The sequence below is a fragment of the Triticum dicoccoides genome, chromosome 4B (assembly GCF_002162155.2).
Source record: "Triticum dicoccoides isolate Atlit2015 ecotype Zavitan chromosome 4B, WEW_v2.0, whole genome shotgun sequence".
Lineage (NCBI taxonomy): Eukaryota > Viridiplantae > Streptophyta > Magnoliopsida > Poales > Poaceae > Triticum > Triticum dicoccoides.
In genome coordinates, this window is record NC_041387.1 from 664,271,310 (window position 1) to 664,289,785 (window position 18,476).

Sequence of the window (18,476 nt, forward strand, 5' to 3'; positions counted from 1 at the left end):
GGTATATATGCATGAAGAAACTCCATGCAAATGGACCGTTTGAACTTACTTGATTTTGAATCACTTGAGATATGCAAATCATACCACATGGGCAAGATGACTGAAAAGCCTCGGTTTCAGTAAAGATGGAACAAGATAGCAACTTGTTGGAAGTAACACATTTTGATGTGTCCAATCCAATGAGTGCTGAGGCATGCAGTGAATATCGTTATGATCTTACTTCACAGATGATTCGAGTAGATGTTGAGAATATTTACTTGATGAAACACAAGTCTGAATCATTGAATGGTTCAAGTAATTTCAGAGTGAAGTAGAAGATCATTGTGACAAGAGGATAAAATGTCTATGATATGATCATAGAGATGAATATCTGAGTTACGAGTTTTGGCACACAATTAAGACATTGTGGAAATTGTTTCACAATTAATACCGCCTGGAACACCATAGTGTGATGGTATGTCCGAACATCATAGTTGCACCCTATTGGATATGGTGCATACCATGATGTCTCTTATCGAATTACCACTATTGTCCATGGGTTAGGAATTAGAGACGACCACATTCACTTTAAATAGGGCACCGCGTAATTCCGATGAGATGACACCGTATGAATTATGGTTTAGAGAAACCTAAGTTGTCGTTTCTTAAAAGTTTGGGGCTGCGACGCTTATATGAAAAAGTTTCAGGTTGATAAGCTCGAACCCAAAGCGGATAAAATGCATCTTCATAGGAAACCCAAAACAGTTGGGTATACCTCCTAATTCAGATCCGAAAGCAATATGGATTGTTTCTAGAATCGGGTCCTTTCTCGAGGAAAAGTTTCTCTCGAAAGAATTGAGTGGGAGGATGGTGGAAACTTGATGAGGTTATTGAACTGTCTCTTCAACTAGTGTGTGGCAGGGCACAGGAAGTTGTTCCTGTGGCACCTACACCAATTGAAGTGGAAGCTTATGATATTGATCATGAAACTTCGGATCAAGTCACTACCAAACCTCGTAGGATGACAAGGACACGTACTACTTCGGAGTGGTACGGTGATCCTGTCTTGAAGGTCATGTTGCTAGACAACAATGAACCTACGAGCTATGGAGAAGCGATGGTGGGCCCGGATTCCGATAAATGGCTTGAGGCCATAAAATCCGAGAGAGGATCCATGTATGAAAACAAAGTGTAGACTTTGGCAGAACGGCTCGATGGTCGTAAGGCTAATGAGTACAGATGGATTTCAAAAGGAAGACAGACAATGATGGTAAATGTCACCATTAAGAAAGCTCGACTTGTCGTTAAGATGTTTTCCGACAAGTTCAAGGAGTTGACTACGATGAGATTTTCTCACTCGTAGCGATGCTAAGAGTCTGTTGGAATTATATTAGCGATTACTGCATTATTTATGAAATCTGGCAGATGGATATCAAAACGAGTTTCCTTACCAGTTTTCGTGAGGAAAGGTTGTATATAATACAATCAGAAAGTTTTTGTCGATCCTAAGGATGCTAAAAGGTATGCTAGCTCCAGCGATCCTTCTAAGGACTGGAGTGAGCATCTCGGAGTTGGAATGTATGCTTTGATGATGATCAAAGATTTTGGGTTTGTACAAAGTTTATGAGAAACTTGTATTTCCAAAGAAGTGAGTGGGAGCACTATAGAATTTCTGATAAGTATATGTTGTTGACATATTGTTGATCAGAAATGATGTAGAATTTCTAGAAAGCATATAGGGTTATTTGGAAAGTGTTTTCAATGGAAAACCCGGATTAAGCTACTTGAACATTGAGCATCAAGATCTATAAGGATAGATCAAAACGCTTAATGGTATTTTCAAATGAGCACATACCTTGACATGATCTTGAAGGTGTTCAAGATGAACCAGTCAAAGAAGGAGTTCTTGCCTGAGTTGTAAGGTATGAAGTTAAAACTTAAAGCTCGACCATGGCAGAATAGAGAGAAAGGACGAAGGTCGTCCCCTATGCTTAAGACATAGGCTCTTCAGTATGCTATGCTGTGTACCGCACCTGAAGTGTGCCTTGCCATGAGTCAGTCAAGGGGTACAAGAGTGATCCAAGAATGGCTCACAGGACAGCGGTCAAAGTTATCCTTAGTAACTAGTGGACTAAGGAATTTTTCTCAATTATGGAGGTGGTAAAAGAGTTCGTCGTAAAGGGTTATGACGATGCAAGCTTGACACCTATCCGTATAGCTCTGAGTAGAGAGACCGGATACATACAATGGAGCAACAATTTTGAATAGCTCCAAGTAGAACAGTTATTTGGAATAGCTCCAAATAGAGCGTGGTAGCTGCATCTAGGAGATGACATAGAGATTTGTAAAGCACACACGGATCTGAAAGGTTCAGACCCGTTGACTAAAACCTCTCTCACAAGCAACATGATCAAACATAAAACTCATTGAGTGTTAATCACATAGTGATGTGAACTAGACTACTGACTCTAGTAAACTCTTGGGTATTAGTCACATGACAATGTGACCTGTGAGTGTTAATCACATGGCGATGTGAACTAGATTATTGACTCTAGTGCAAGTGGGAGACTGTTGGAAATATGCCCTAGAGGCAATAATAAAAGTATTATTATTATATTTCCTTGTTCATGATAATTGTCTTTTATTCATGCTATAACTGTATTATCCGGAAATCGTAATACACGTGTGAATACATAGACCACAATATGTCCCTAGTGAGCCTCTAGTTGACTAGCTCGTTGTGATCAACAGATAGTCATGGTTTCCTGGCTATGGACATTGGATGTCGTTGATAACGGGATCACATCATTAGGAGAATGATGTGATGGACAAGACCCAATCCTAAGACTAGCACAAAAGATCGTGTAGTTCATTTGCTAGAGCTTTGCCAATGTCAAGTATCTCTTCCTTCGACCATGAGAGCGTGTAACTCCTGGATACCGTAGGAGTGCTTTGGGTGTATCAGACGTCACAACGTAACTGGGTGACTATAAAGGTGCACTACAGGTATCTCCGAAAGTATCTATTGTTTTATGCGGATCAAGACTGGGATTTGTCACTCCGTGTAAACGGAGAGGTATCTCTGGGCCCACTCGGTAGGACATCATCATATGCGCAATGTGACCAAGGAGTTGATCACGGGATGATGTGTTACGGAACGAGTAAAGTGACTTGCCGGTAACGAGATTGAACAAGGTATCGGTATACCGACGATCGAATCTCGGGCAAGTAAAATACCGCCTGACAAAGGGAATTGTATACGGGATCGATTAAGTCCTTGACATCGTGGTTCATCCGATGAGATCATCGTGGAACATGTGGGAGCCAACATGGGTATCCAGATCCCGCTGTTGGTTATTGACCGGAGAACGTCTCGGTCATGTCTGCATGTCTCCCGAACCCGTAGGGTCTACACACTTAAGGTTCGATGACGCTAGGGTTATAAAGGAAGCTTGTATGTGGTAACCGAATGTTGTTCGGAGTCCCGGATGAGATCCCGGACGTCACGAGGAGTTCCGGAATGGTCCGGAGGTAAAGATTTATATATAGGAAGTCCTGTTTCGGCCATCGGGACAAGTTTCGGGGTCATCGGTATTGTACCGGGACCACCGGAAGGGTCCCGGGGGCCCACCGGGTGGGGCCACCTGCCCCGGGGGCCACATGGGCTGAAGGGGGTGCGCCTTGGCCTACATGGGCCAAGGGCACCAGCCCCTAGAGGCCCATGCGCCAAGATAAAGGAAAAAGGGGAGAGTCCTTAAAGGGGAAGGCACCTCCGAGGTGCCTTGGGGAGGATGGACTCCTCCCCATCCTTAGCCGCACCCCTTCCTTGGAGGAGGGGGCAAGGCTGCGCCCTCCCCCTCTCCCTTGGCCCTATATATAGTGGGGAAAAGGAGGAGCAATCATACCTAAGGCCTTTGGTTGCCTCCCTCTCCCTCCCGTGACACATCTCCTCTCCCGTAGGTGCTCGGTGAAGCCCTGCAGGATTGCCACGCTCCTCCATCACCACCACGCCGTTGTGCTGCTGCTGGATGGAGTCTTCCTCAACCTCTCCCTCTCTCCTTGCTGGATCAAGGCGTGGGAGACGTCACCGGGCTGTACGTGTGTTGAACGCGGAGGTGCCGTCCGTTCGGCACTTGATCATCGGTGATCTGAATCACGACGAGTATGACTCCATCAACCCCGTTCACTTGAACGCTTCCGCTTAGCGATCTACAAGGGTATGTAGATGCAAACTCTCCTCTCCTTTCTACTCGTTGCTGGTCTCTCCATAGATAGATCTTGGTGATTCGTAGGGAAATTTTTTGATTTTCTGCTACGTTACCCAACATGATCATGTTTTGCTCGTGAGAGAAGCTTAGTCAACGGGTCTGTCATATTCAGAGCCGTATGTATTTCGCAAATATTCTATGTCCACAATGCTCTGCGCGGAGCTACTCTAGCTAATTGCTCCCACTTTCAATATGTATCCAGATTGTGACTTAGAGTCATCTGGATTGGTGTAAAAGCTTGCATTGTTGTAACTTCTACGACGGGCTCTTTTATCACCTCCATAATCGAGAAACGTCTCCTTAGTCCTCACTAAGGATATTCTTAACCCATGTCCAGTGATCTACTTATTAGATCAAAATTGTATTCCTTTGCCAAACACAGAGCAAGGTATACAATAGGTCTGGTTCACAGCATAGCATACTTTATAGAACCTATGACTGAGGCATAGGGAATGACTTTTCATTCTCTTTCTATTTTCTGCAATGGTCGGGTCTTGAGTCTTACTCAACTTCACACCTTGTAACACAGGCAAGAACTCTTTCTTTGACTGTTCCATTTTGAACTATTTCAAAAATTTATCAAGGTATGTACTCATTGAAAATTTTTATCAAGCGTCTTGATCTATCTATATAGATCTTGATGCTCAATGTGTAAGTAGCTTCACCGAGGTCTTGCTTTGAAAAACTCTTATTCAAGTATCCATTCATGCTATCCAGAATTTCCATATCATTTCCAATTAACAATATGTCATCCACATATAATATTAGAAATGCTACAGAGCTCCCACTCACTTTCTTGTAAATACATGCTTCTTCAAAAGTCTGTATAAATCCATATGCTTTGATCAACTCATCAAAGCGTATATTCCAACTCCGAGATGCTTGCACCAGTCCATTGATGGATTGCTGGAGCTTGCACACTTTGTTAGCATCTTTAGGATTGACAAAAACTTTCTGGTTGCATCATATACAACTCTTCTTTAATAAATCCATTAAGGAATGCAGTTTTGACATCCATTTGCCAGATTTCATAAAATGTGGCAATTGCTAACATGATTCAGACAGACTTAAGCTTCGTTACGAGTGAGAAAATCTCATCGTATTCAACACCTTGAACTTGTCGAAAACCTTTTGCAACAAGTCGAGCTTTGCAGATAGTAACACTACTATCAGTGTCCGTCTTCATCTTGAAGATCCATTTATTTAACACGGCTTGCTGATCATTGAGCAAGGCAATCAAAGTCCATACTTTGTTCTCATACATGGATCATATCTCAGATTTTATGGCCTCAAGCCATTTCGTGGAATCTGGGCTCATCATCGCTTCCTCATAGTTCGTAGGTTCATCATGGTCTAGTAACATGACTTCCAGAACATGATTACCGTACCACTCTGATGCGGATCTTACTCTGGAAGACCTACAAGGTTTGGCAGCAACTTGATCTGAAGTTTCATGATCATCATCATTAACTTCCTCACTAATTGGTGTAGTAGTCACATGAACAGATTTCTATGATGAACTACTTTCCAATAAGGGAGAAGGTACAATTACCTCATCAAGTTCTACTTTCCTCCCACTCACTTCTTTCGAGAGAAACTCCTTCTCTAGAAAGGATCCATTCTTAGCAACGAATTTTTTTGCCTTTGGATTTGTGATAGAAGGAGTACCCAACAGTTTCCTTTGGGTATTCTATGAAGACGCACTTCTCCGATTTGGGTTTGAGCTTATCAGGTTGGAAACCTTTTTCATATAAGCATCGCAACTCCAAACTTTAAGAAATGACAGCTTAGGTTTACTGTTAAACCATAGTTCATACGATGTCGTCTCAACGGATTTAGATGGTGCCCTTTTAACGTGAATGCAGCTGTCTCCAATGCACAACCCCAAAACGATAATGGTAAATCAGTAAGAGACATCATAGATCGCACCATATCCAATAAAGTGCGGTTATGATGTTCGGACACACCATAACGTTGTGGTGTTCCAGGTGGCGTGAGCTGTGAAAACTATTCCACATTGTTTTAATTGAAAACCAAACTCGTAACTCAAATATTCGTCTCCGCGATCAGATCGTAGAAATTTTGTTTTCTTGTTACGATGATTTTTCCACTTCACTCTGAAATTCTTTGAACCTTTCAATTATTTCAGAATTATGTTTCATCAAGTAGATATACCCATATCTGCTCAAATCATTTTGTGAAGGTCAGAAAATAACGATACTTGCCACGAGTATCAACACTCATTGGATCGCATACATCGTTATGTATTATTTTCAATAAGTCAGTAGCTTGTTCCATTGTTCCGGAGAACGGAGTTTTTTAGTCATCTTGTCCAAAAGGCACGGTTCGCAAGCATCAAATGATTCATAACCAAGTGATTCCGAAAATCCATCTTTATGGAGTTTCTTCATGCGCTTTACACCGATATGACCCAAACGGCAGTGCCACAAATAAGTTGCACTATCATTATCAACTTTGCATCTTTTGGCATCAATATTATGAATATGTGTATCACTACGATCGAGATCCAACAAACTATTTTCATTGGGTGTATGACCATCAAAGGTTTTATTCATTTAAATAGAACAACAATTATTCTCTGATTTTAAATGAATAACCGTATCGCAATAAACATGATCAAATCATATTCATGCTCAACACAAACACCAAATAACATTTATTTAGGTTCAACACTAATCCCGAATGTATAGGGAGTGTGCGATGATGATCATATCAATCTTGGAACCACTTCCAACACACATCGTCACTTCACCCTCAACTAGTTTCTGTTTATTCTGTAACTCCTGTTTCGAGTTACTAATCTTAGCAACCAAACAAGTATCAAATACTCAGGGGTTACTATAAACACTAGTAAGGCACACATCAATAACATGTATATCAAATATACCCTTGTTCACTTTGCCATCCTTCTTATCCACCAAATATTCAAGGCATTTACGCTTCCAGTGACCATTTCCTTTGCAGTGTAAGCACTCAGTTTCAGGCTTTGGTCCAGCTTTGGGCTTCTTCGCGGGAGTGACAACTTGCTTGCCATTCTGCTTGAAGTTCCCTTTCTTTCCCTTTGCCCTTTTCTTGAAACTAGTGGTCTTGTCAATCATCAACACTTGATGCTCTTTCTTGATTTCTACCTTCGTCGATTTCAGCATCACGAAGAGCTCGGGAATCGTTTTCGTCATCCCTTGCATACTATAGTTCATCATGAAGTTCTACTAACTTGGTGGTGGTGACTAAAGAATTCTGTCAATCACTATCTTATCTGGAAGATTAACTCCCACTTGATTCAAGCGATTGTAGTACCCTGACAATCTGAGCACATGCTCACTAGTTGAGCGATTCTCCTCCATCTTTTAGCTATAGAACTTGTTGGAGACTTCATATCTCTCAACTCGGGTATTTGCTTGAAATATTAACTTCAATTCCTGGAACATCTCATATAGTCCATGACGTTCAAAACATCTTTGAAGTCCCGATTCTAAGCCGTTAAGCATGGTGCACTAAACTATCAAGTAGTCATCATATTGTGCTAGCCAAACGTTCATAACGTCTGTACCTGCTCCTGCAATAGGTCTGTCACCTAGCGGTGCATTAAGGACATAATTCTTCTGTGCAGCAATGAGGATAAGCCTCAGATCACGGATCCAATCCGCATCATTGCTACTAATATCTTTCAATACAATTTTCTCTAGGAACATATCAAAATAATCATATGAAAGCAACAACGCAAGCTATTGATCTACAACATAATTTGCAAAATACTACCAGGACTAAGTTCATGAATAAATTAAAGTTCAATTAATCATATTACTTAAGAACTCCCACTTAGACAGACATCTCTCTAGTCATCTAAGTGATCACGTGATCCAAATCAACTAAACCATGTCCGATCATCACGTGAGATGGAGTAGTTTCAATGGTGAACATCACTATGTTGATCATATCTACTATATGATTCACGTTCGACCTTTCGGTCTCCGTGTTCCGAGGCCATATCTGTATATGCTAGGCTCGTCAAGTTTAACCTGAGTATTCCGCGTGTGCAACTGTTTTGCACCGTTGTATTTGAACGTAGAGCCTATCACACCCGATCATCACGTGGTGTCTCAGCACGAAGAACTTTCGCAACGGTGCATACTCAGGGAGAACACTTCTTGATAATTAGTGAGAGATCATCTTAAAATGCTACCGTCAATCAAAGCAAGATAAGATGCGTAAAGGATAAACATCACATGCAATCAATATAAGTGATATGATATGGCCATCATCATCTTGTGCTTGTGATCTCCATCTTCGAAGCACCGTCGTGATCACCATCATCACCGGCGCGACACCTTGATCTCCATCGTAGCATCGTTGTCGTTACGCCATCTATTGCTTCTACGACTATCGCTACCGCTTAGAGATAAAGTAAAGCAATTACAGGGCGTTTGCATTTCATACAATAAAGCGACAACCATATGGCTCCTGCCAGTTGCCGATAACTTCGGTTACAAAACATGATCATCTCATACAATAAAATATAGCATCACGTCTTGACCATATCACATCACAACATGCCCTGCAAAAACAAGTTAGACGTCCTCTACTTTGTTGTTGCAAATTTTACGTGGCTGCTACGGTCTTTAGCAAGAACCGTTCTTACCTACGCATAAAAACCACAACGATAGTTCGTCAAGTTGGTGCTGTTTTAACCTTCGCAAGGACCGGGCGTAGCCACACTCGATTCAGCTAAAGTGAGAGAGACAGACACCCGCCAGCCACCTTAAGCACGAGTGCTCGCAACGGTGAAACCAGTCTCGCGTAAGCGTACGCGTAATGTCGGTCCGGGCCGCTTCATCTCACAATACCGCCAAACCAAAGTATGACATGCTGGTAAGCAGTATGACTTGTATCGCCCATAACTCACTTGTGTTCTACTCGTGCATATAACATCAACGCATAAAACCTAGGCTCGGATGCCACTGTTGGGGAACGTAGTAATTTCTAAAAATTTCCTACGTACACGCAAGATCATGGTGATGGCATAGCAACGAGAGGGGAGAGTGTGTCCACGTACCCTCGTAGACCGAAAGCGGAAGCGTTAGAACAACGCGGTTGATGTAGTCGTACGTCTTCACGGCCTGACCGATCAAGCACCGAAAACTACGGCACCTCCGAGTTCTAGCACACGTTCAGCTCGATGACGTCCCTCGAACTCCGATCTAGCCGAGTGTCGAGGGAGAGTTCCGTCAGCACGACGGCGTGGTGACAATCTTGATGTACTACCGACGCAGGGCTTCGCCTAAGCACCGCTACGATATTATCGAGGTGGATTATGGTGGAGGGGGGCACCGCACACGGCTAAGAGATCCAAGGGATCAATTGTTGTTGTGCCTAGAGGTGCCCCCCTGCCCCCGTATATAAAGGAGCAAGGGGGGAGGGGGCGGCCGGCCTAGTAGGGGCGCGCCAAGGGGAGTCCTACTCCCACCGGGAGTAGGACTCCCTCCTTCCTTGTTGGAGTAGGAGAAGGGGGAAAGAGGGGGAGAGGAGGAAGGAAAAGGGGGCCGCACCCCTTGTCCAATTCGGACCAGAGGGGGGCTGCGCGCCTCCTTCCTTTCGGCCTCTCTCCTCTATTCCCGTATGGCCCAATAAGGCCCATATACTCCCCCGCGAATTCCCGTAACTCTCCGGTACTTCGAAAAATACCCGAATCACTCGGAACCTTTCCGAACTCCGAATATAGTCGTCCAATATATCGATCTTTACGTCTCGACCATTTCGAGACTCCTCGTCATGTCCCTGATCTCATCCGGGACTCCGAACTCCTTCGGTACATCAAAACTCATAAACTCATAATATAACTCTCATCGAAACCTTAAGCGTGCGGACCCTACGGGTTTGAGAACAATGTAGACATGACCTAGAACTATTTCTCGGTCAATAACCAATAGCGGAACCTGAATGCTCATATTGGCTCCTACATATTCTACGAAGATCTTTATCAGTCAAACCGCATAACAACATACGTTGTTCCCTTTGTCATCGGTATGTTACTTGCCCGAGATTCGATCGTCGGTATCCAATACCTAGTTCAATCTCGTTACCGGCAAGTCTCTTTACTCGTTACGTAATGCATCATCCTGCAACTAACTCATTAGTCATATTGCTTGCCAGGCTTATAGTGATGTGCATTACCGAGAGGGCCCAGAGATACCTCTCCGACAATCGGAGTGACAAAACCTAATCTCGAAATACGCCAACCCAACATGTACCTTTGGAGACACCTGTAGTACTCCTTTATAATCACCCGGTTACGTTGTGACGTTTGGTAGCACCCAAAGTGTTCCTCCGGTAAACGGAGTTGCATAATCTCATAGTTACAGGAACATGTATAAGTCATGAAGAAAGCAATAGCAACATACTAAACGTTCAAGTGCTAGGCTAACGGAATGGGTCATGTCAATCACATCATTCTCCTAATGATGTGACCCCATTAATCAAATAACAACACATGTCTATGGTTAGGAAACATAACCATCTTTGATTAATGAGCTAGTCAAGTAGAGGCATACTAGTGACTATATGTTTGTCTATGTATTCACATATGTATCATGTTTCCGGTTAATACAATTCTAGCATGAATAATAAACATTTATCATGAAATAAGGAAATAAATAATAACTTTATTATTGCCTCTAGGGCATATTTCCTTCATTGTGTCCATATGCGTACAGAGAAGCCAACCTCATGAGCATACATTCTATAGAATGCCAAACCTGCCTCCCAGCTATCAAATCGCATTCCTATTGAGGGTTGTAGGCTGTCATCACACTCTGGCTCGTAAGTTGACCCCTGCGTAAGTTAACACAATGGATTAGCTCCAGAACTGAAACCCATGAAACTAGTAAATGAAATCACTAAGTAATAAACTTACACACGCGGGTAGGCTACTGGTTCTTTTCGGTGTGCTGTAACGATCTTCATCATTTATGCCGAATCTCGTTTGGACCTATCAATGTTGTTTGAACTTAAGTCAAGTGTGACACGCATAGATGAAACATGAGTAATATGACAAAGAAATACCATGGAAAAATTGTTGGCATCATCTTCAAGTCCCATCGCTGTAGTTGACCCGACACTTGGAGCAATACTAGTCATTGACTCCATCAGTCCCTGCTCGACACAGCAAAAAGTGTAAGATATTACATGCAGGTGCCCCTAATTAGCTTGTCAATGAGGTCTAAAAAGTAAGTAGCGATGAAAGAAAATGTCTAATGCAACATTTAGATGTACTAAAGAAAAAGAGAGAAAACGGTGCTAATGAAGAACATTCCTGAGTACACCAGCATATATCTCCCCGCACGAGTTCTTTGTTCACTCACATGGACCCAACGACCGTACGCCACCAAAACCATCTCATGTGCTGCTTAATTTGCTCCTTCTAGTTAATTAAGTGCAGATTCATTGCTTATATGCCGGTTACTAACTCCATCCTAACTGGAATGGTGGTCGGTCCTTGAGAGAGAGATAGTAGCAGAGGATGAAATGAAATTAACTGTTGTATGATTGCTTGCATCCGCTGATTTCAGAACAAACAAACGTAAATGTCCAAGCAGTAGCTTATATTTTTCGGAATATTCAGTCTTCAACCACACATAGGATTAGGATGGACATGAAGAAAATGAAAGGAATCTGAACCAAAACTTGCAGAAATATGGATTATGCTGCATCTAACTTGTCTTTTCTTATTGTTTCCTTTCCTTCTAATGAAAACTATCTTGCTTATCCATACTGCATTTTCTCTCTTGGTTGCTCTAAATGGGTGTATTCCGATTGCATGATTTATCAATTGCAGTCTTGTGGGGCATCTTAGCTGATTGCATGAATGAGATGGAGTTCACTTAATGCAGATGCATCTTCTGCTATGTACCAAACGTCGAGAGATATTATGTCATCTGGATCTCTTTTTGAGTGTTTCATTTCTTTCCTTTTTTACAAAAGGGGTTTTTCCCTGCCTCATTTTATTAGAACGAGGCAAAACAACAAACACCAACCTATTCACAGCGCTCAAGCCGTAGCTAGAGTAGCCGAGCCAGACATAAAGACATAATTTCAAAACTAAAGTGCTAAAGAGAGGGTGTCGCATGCGCCATACGTTCAAACTAAAGTGTTTGTTTTCTTTGTTGCATTTGTACTATTTTGTTTACTTTGCTACTACCTTTGTTCTGGCTTATAAGCCCCCTTAGTATTTTGTGCCAAATTTTGATCATAAATTTAATTAACAAAATATTAATGTATGTCACAAAAAGTAGTATCTTTGGAAACTATGTCCAAATACGAATCTAACGATATCATTTTTGATGACATGCATTATGATCTTGTCTGTTAAATCTATGATCAAATTTTGACGCAGAGTACGAAGAGGACCAATAAATCAGGATGAAGGTAGTACTCCCTCCGTCCGGAATTACTTATCCAAGAAATAGTTGTATCTAGATATATTTTAGTTCTAGATATATCCATTTCTGCGAACGGATGGAGTACATTTGTATCACTTTTGTTTTCTGTTAACCCTGACTAAACAGCTTTGAGTTCCTAGCACCATTACTGTTACTCCCTCCGTTCGGAATTACTCCTCCAAGAAATAAATGTATCTATATATATTTTAGTTGTAGATACATCCATTTTCTATGACAAGTAATTCCGAACGGACCGAACTAAGTGATACTACAATTTGTCCTTTTCTATTGGAAACAATAGAAGTACACCCATTCAAACGTAAGTGAGTGGAGATGCAGATTCCATGACTGGTCAACTGGAGTCTTATGGAGTAGCTTAGCTGGTTATTAACATCGGACACCGTGATTAGGAGTTCACATGATGCAGATCTTGTCCCATCGATTAAATAAAAAAGAAGCCAGATCCGACTTCACTTCCTGGATTATTTAACTCGGTAAGTACGTACTAGCTTTGAGCAGAGCTTTAATTGCAAAAGCTGAAACGCCTCGGCACGCGGGCACACCACATGGGATCCACCCGCAGAGAATCCCACACCGTGGTCAGACAGATTTGGCTCGTTCTACGCATGGGGAACGTGTTGACCCCGCTCGCACGCGAGTGTTCTGGCTGTTTGTCACTGGCAGGCTGGTCCCGCTCCCTGCTGGACCCACGTGTCACTGGAACGGGTTGGTCACGTCCTCGCTCCGCGCGCGTGGCGGAGGGAGCACGTGGGCCTGGCGGCGTCCAACGCGCGCGCATCGGGGGCGGGCCTAATGGGCCGACCGGCTAATTAACTATGAACCACACAGACAGAATCCACGGCCCACTTGCCCAATAAACAACCCCAATCTGGCTCGATCCTCGCGTGCGGCACGTGTTGACTGGGTCCCGCCCGCCCGCCATGCACACAGCTCGATGCGTGCGGAGGACGGAGGACGGACGCGTTCACTTGGACTGGGGCCTTGCGCATATCTCGGATTTGACTAACCGACCGATAACCATGGCCGCCCCTTGTTGATCGAGAGCGGCGGAGGGTGGCTTCTTCTTCTTCTTCTTCCATGTCAATGGAGATTCGGAGCAGCCGCCACCACCAGGAGGAGGCGACCGGCAATCTAATGAGGCCGGGATCAGGTTCAGGTCGGTGCTTCCCCCCCTTCACCCTTCAGATTGTGTAGCATTATACTGTCAATTAGTTTGTTTCTTCCACATTCAGACTACCCGCCGGTAATGCAGCGAGGAGGGGCACCTGCGGCTGCGGCGCACCGGCGGCAGTTCCAGCCCATTCCAGCGCCCTTCATGTCATTCAGGCCGCCGCTTGCTGACACGCCGGCGCCCCATCACCAGGTTCGCGCGCGTTTCTCTGTCTCATTCCGCTCTGCTCCAATGTGATTCAGATGCTGCTCTTGCTCTGCTCCTCCCGCGAGATAGCAAGATCCTAGTCGGTCTGTCTGACCTGACCTGCTTCAGCACTCTTGTTTCTTTAGGGGCAACTCCGGTTCCACGGCCACGGCGGACCCAGGCCGTTTCACCGGCCGCCGCCGCCGCCGGGGAGCTACCCAGGTGCCGCGGATGGCGCCGCGTCCACAGCTCAGCAACGTTTCACCGCCGACAGCGCTAGTGCCGTCTACAGGTCTGCGGTTGGCGTCTACGCCCCAAGGTTTGAGCTGATTTCCTCAACTAATTCTAGTGACTGACGACGGTAGTTTCAGACTTGCATGTCGTGCTAACTGACTGACAAATGAATTATATGCTTTGCCTGCAAACTACAAAGCCGGCGCATATGGAATCCCAAGTCAACACTGATGACTATGTTCTACAACGGCGCCGTCAACGTGTTCGACGTCCCGGTGGACAAGGTATCCATGCATTGCTCGTGTGCTGATTGCTGAATGACCCAAGCATTTTTAACTTCTCATGTCTTGCTTAGATATGGGTTATTGATTATCTCTTCTTAACGATGGTGCAGGCCCAAGAGATTATGGTTTTAGCAAGCAGGGCATCTGTTTCAACCCCACCCAGACCCACTGAAATCCAGAAATCAGGCTCCCATGTCCCAGCCAATACCAGATTTACAGTGCCCGACCCGAGGAAGACCTTTGCAACTCATGTATCGGCCATTTCAAGTCGAATCCCCGCTGTGCCACAAGCTCCGGCGCTCCCAAGGAACACGCCGCCAGGCTACCAAAATTACACTCCTGATCCGAGAACATCCTCAGGCGTACAATCATCAGTTGCTCCTCCGGTATCCCGGGCATCCTCAGCGCAACAGATGCAACAAGCATCTCCAGTTGCCGTCGCAGAACCTATTAGGCCAATAGGTACGTACAAAGTTACTACTTTGTTACCACTTGTTGCTTGCTACACCCTCCGTCCAAAAATACTTGTCACCAAAATGGATAAAAGGAGATGTATCTAGAACTAAAATACATCTAGATGCATCCCCTTTTATCTATTTTGATGACAAGTATTTCCGGACGGAGGGAGTAGTTAGTTCTGCACTTCAATTCAGATTGTGGGAAAGTGTTATAGTACTGATTCATGCTGTTGCTTCAGCTGTCCCTGTCCGTCAATCTCGGAAAGCATCTCTCGCCCGATTCTTGGAGAAGCGAAAAGAAAGGTATAAATCACATGTTAGTTTGGTGATTACACTTTGCAAAAGCAGTATCTCCTTGGTTCAAATTTCATCAGTGCGCCATTTCTTCCGCAGAGTTTCAAGTGCCACGCCATACCAGTTGTCAAAGAGCCCGCTAGAGAGCAGTGGCAGCTTGGGCAGTGCGAGCAATTCAAGCAGGTTATCTAGCGCAGACAATGCTCCACCCAACAACAACTGCCAGGAGTCTATGAGCTATGTTAGCAATGACGCTATGTCGGCAATTCCCCATAGGGTAGTTATAGAGTTGGAATGAGAGACAAAAAAAAAAGGTTTGTCTACTCTTAGTCTTAGCTAAGAGATGATCTTCTTAGAAGGATAAAACATTTTTTCCTATTGTATGAGATTTGTTCTTTTAATTGCATATTCCTTAGTTTAATTTTAAATGCCTTTTATTTTTAGGTGCATGCTAGCATTAACATTTAGAGACAACAATAGGCAATAAGAGACTCCAAAATTCCTCCCCTCCCTCGCGTCGCCCCTCGCGTCGCCCCCGCTCGGGCGACTCGGGCGGGATCTGAAACCCTAGCCGCCGGGGGTCCCCATCCTTCCTCCCCTCCCTCCGCTGCCGCTGAAGGACGCCGCCGGCTATAGCCCGGGGCTGACGGCGGTGGCGGGGGTCTTCCCTCTTGCCTGCGCCGTGGGGGCGGTGCGGAGCCCCGCGGCGTGGGTGGCACGGCCGATCTGGCCTAGCAGCGCGGTGGTCCTGCCTTCCGGCGGCGGCGCGACGGCTGCCTCGGCCAAGGCAGTGGCGGGTGCGGCAGTCGGCCCTACCTCGGGCAGCGTGGCGGCGTTCGGCATCGGCGGCCGGGTCTGCGGCGACAAACCACCTGACCTCGGATCGGTGGTGGCGGCATGGTGGGCCTGGTGGTTCGTCTAGTGGTGATGCCTCCGCGGCGGTTGCGGCTTGGGGACCTGGACCCCGATCCGATCTGGATCTGGTGGTGCCGGGGTCTGGGCTTGTCGGCCTCTAGGCATCATGGGGGTGCCGGCAGCGACGCATGCCCGGCGTGGTGACACTGGTGGACGTGGTGGTCATCTTCTTCCCGAGATGGCCGGCCAGAGGCTTGGTGATCGGATCTCGAGATCCATCATCTTGTCCCGGCTGCGAGTAGGGGAGACATGGTTGCCGGTGAAACCCGAGCCGACGACAGGCGATGGCGGCGTTCTCGCCATTACCTTGATGAAGGCATCGTCGTGTAACTATTGTCGACCCACTCGTGCTGCTCCAGGGGAAACCCTAGGATCTGGTGTTCTAGATCGGACGATGACGGCATTGCGGTGTCGTTTCTCTCTTGGGAGCATCGTTTGCGGAGCAGCGCTGGATTTCATAGGCAGGAGGTGGAGCGGCTTCGTCTTGCACGGAGCTTCGATGGTGATGTCAAGTCATGCCTGACCGACAGGTGCTACACTTTGTCATGCCTGGTCGGCAGGTGCTACGCACGACAGATCTTCCAAGGACTTCAAGCTGTGTCGGCTGGTGATACCTGGCAGCATGGCGCTGGGGTGTATCAGTGGCGACCGCGACATGCTCAACTATTTGCGCGCAGGGAGGAGGTGCCGTTTGGCGCCGTGATGGCGTCGACGATAGCTAGACCGAGCAAGGTTGATGCATCAGTACAGTTCTGAAGATGGAGCGGTGGCAGTTGGCGGCGGCGGCATCTGAGTGCACGCCGGACCGGTGAGACCCATGCCCGGCAGGCGTCCTGGATGGGTTCTCAGGTCTTAGATGTTAGGTTTGCGTGCGATGTCTGTTTGGTATTAGGCCAAGGCTATCTGTGCCCTTCATCAGCTGGATAGAGATGCTTAGACGGCGGCTTTAGTTTTACTGTTATATTACTTTGTAAGGTCTTGTGAGAATAATTAATAAAATGGCCATATGCATCGCCCAGATGCAGAGGCCGGGGGTCATCCTCTTTTTCTAAAAAAGAAGAAGAGATAACCATATTGTATAACACATTCTTGGTCTTCTCTGGCTGTTGTGCAATGCATAAAGCTTGCTGGATCTGTATTTGTACTGCTAGTCGTCTGTTCATGAAACAAGCTGCACAAATTCTAAGAGTAAGGGCGTCTCCAATGTTGCTTAATTATCACCAAGCTACCAGTACCGGTGTCGCCCTTGTTGCCGAGTTAATCAACCCGGCAACGTCTTTGCCTAGTTAAACTCGGCGAATTGGACTTGCCTGGACATGGCCGGCAATCATTAAGTTCGCCAAGTTCTTTCTCTATCAGGAACTTGGCGAATATTTAAATAATCTTTGTCGAGTTTTGACTGTCCGAGTCGACAGAGCAAAATCTCTTTGCACAAGCAAAAAGCGGTAGGAAAGATGTGGAGAGGGCACTCGGAGTGCTTCAAACTCGTTGGGGTATTGATTGTGTAGCTGCAATGATGTGGGAAGTGAAGACACTTTGACAGCTCATGACATGTTGTGTAATCTTACACAACATGATTGTTGAGGATGAGGGCAAAGGGGCAGCCTGCCCCCATGATTTTGAGAAGCCCGGAGTTCAGGTTCGCCTCTCGGAACAGGAGCCAGAGCATATTGCCAACTTTCTTTAGATGCATCGACAACTTGGAGATCAACATGCGCACATGCAACTTCTAATGATCGTGTGGAGCAATCCACGCTGAAAATCACCGAACTATGTTGTTGTTTATGTTTCAGTTATGCACTATGAACAAATTTTATGTTTGGACTATGTTTACATATGTGTTTTTATGTACCGCTAATTTGTATTTGTGTACACTACTCATTGTTTATGTGTGATGATCGACATGCATGTGTTTACATGGATTTGATATTTCGAAAGTAGGGTTTGTTATTACAAATGGGGACATTTGAGGGCTGGACCGGTGTTGTCTGTTGTCGCATCCTGACGCGTCCACGGACGTATAGTGGTCTGGATTTGCCCGATCCATTTCTAGATGCTCTTATCGGGGCAGAATAAAAAGAAGTAGCTAAAAAATGTGAATGGGAAGACTCATACTACTAACTAGATGATACCTTGTTTGTCCCTACGGAAATCGATCGAAACATATTTCAGTTATATTTGGTTCTATGGAGCATGGGTATTCTAATTAA

General features: G+C 45.1%; 1 protein-coding gene across 1 annotated transcript; it reads left to right on the forward strand.

Moving 5' to 3' along the window:
- The first annotated feature begins 13,661 nt into the window (after positions 1–13,661).
- On the forward strand, positions 13,662–15,737 carry LOC119294252 (protein TIFY 6a-like). The gene is made up of 7 exons (XM_037572474.1): positions 13,662–13,880; positions 13,957–14,087; positions 14,228–14,400; positions 14,515–14,599; positions 14,710–15,061; positions 15,297–15,360; positions 15,451–15,737. Exons 1-7 carry the CDS (start codon positions 13,802–13,804, stop codon positions 15,647–15,649), a joined length of 1,083 nt encoding a protein of 360 aa, XP_037428371.1. The 5' UTR covers positions 13,662–13,801; the 3' UTR covers positions 15,650–15,737.
- The last annotated feature ends 2,739 nt before the right edge of the window (positions 15,738–18,476 follow it).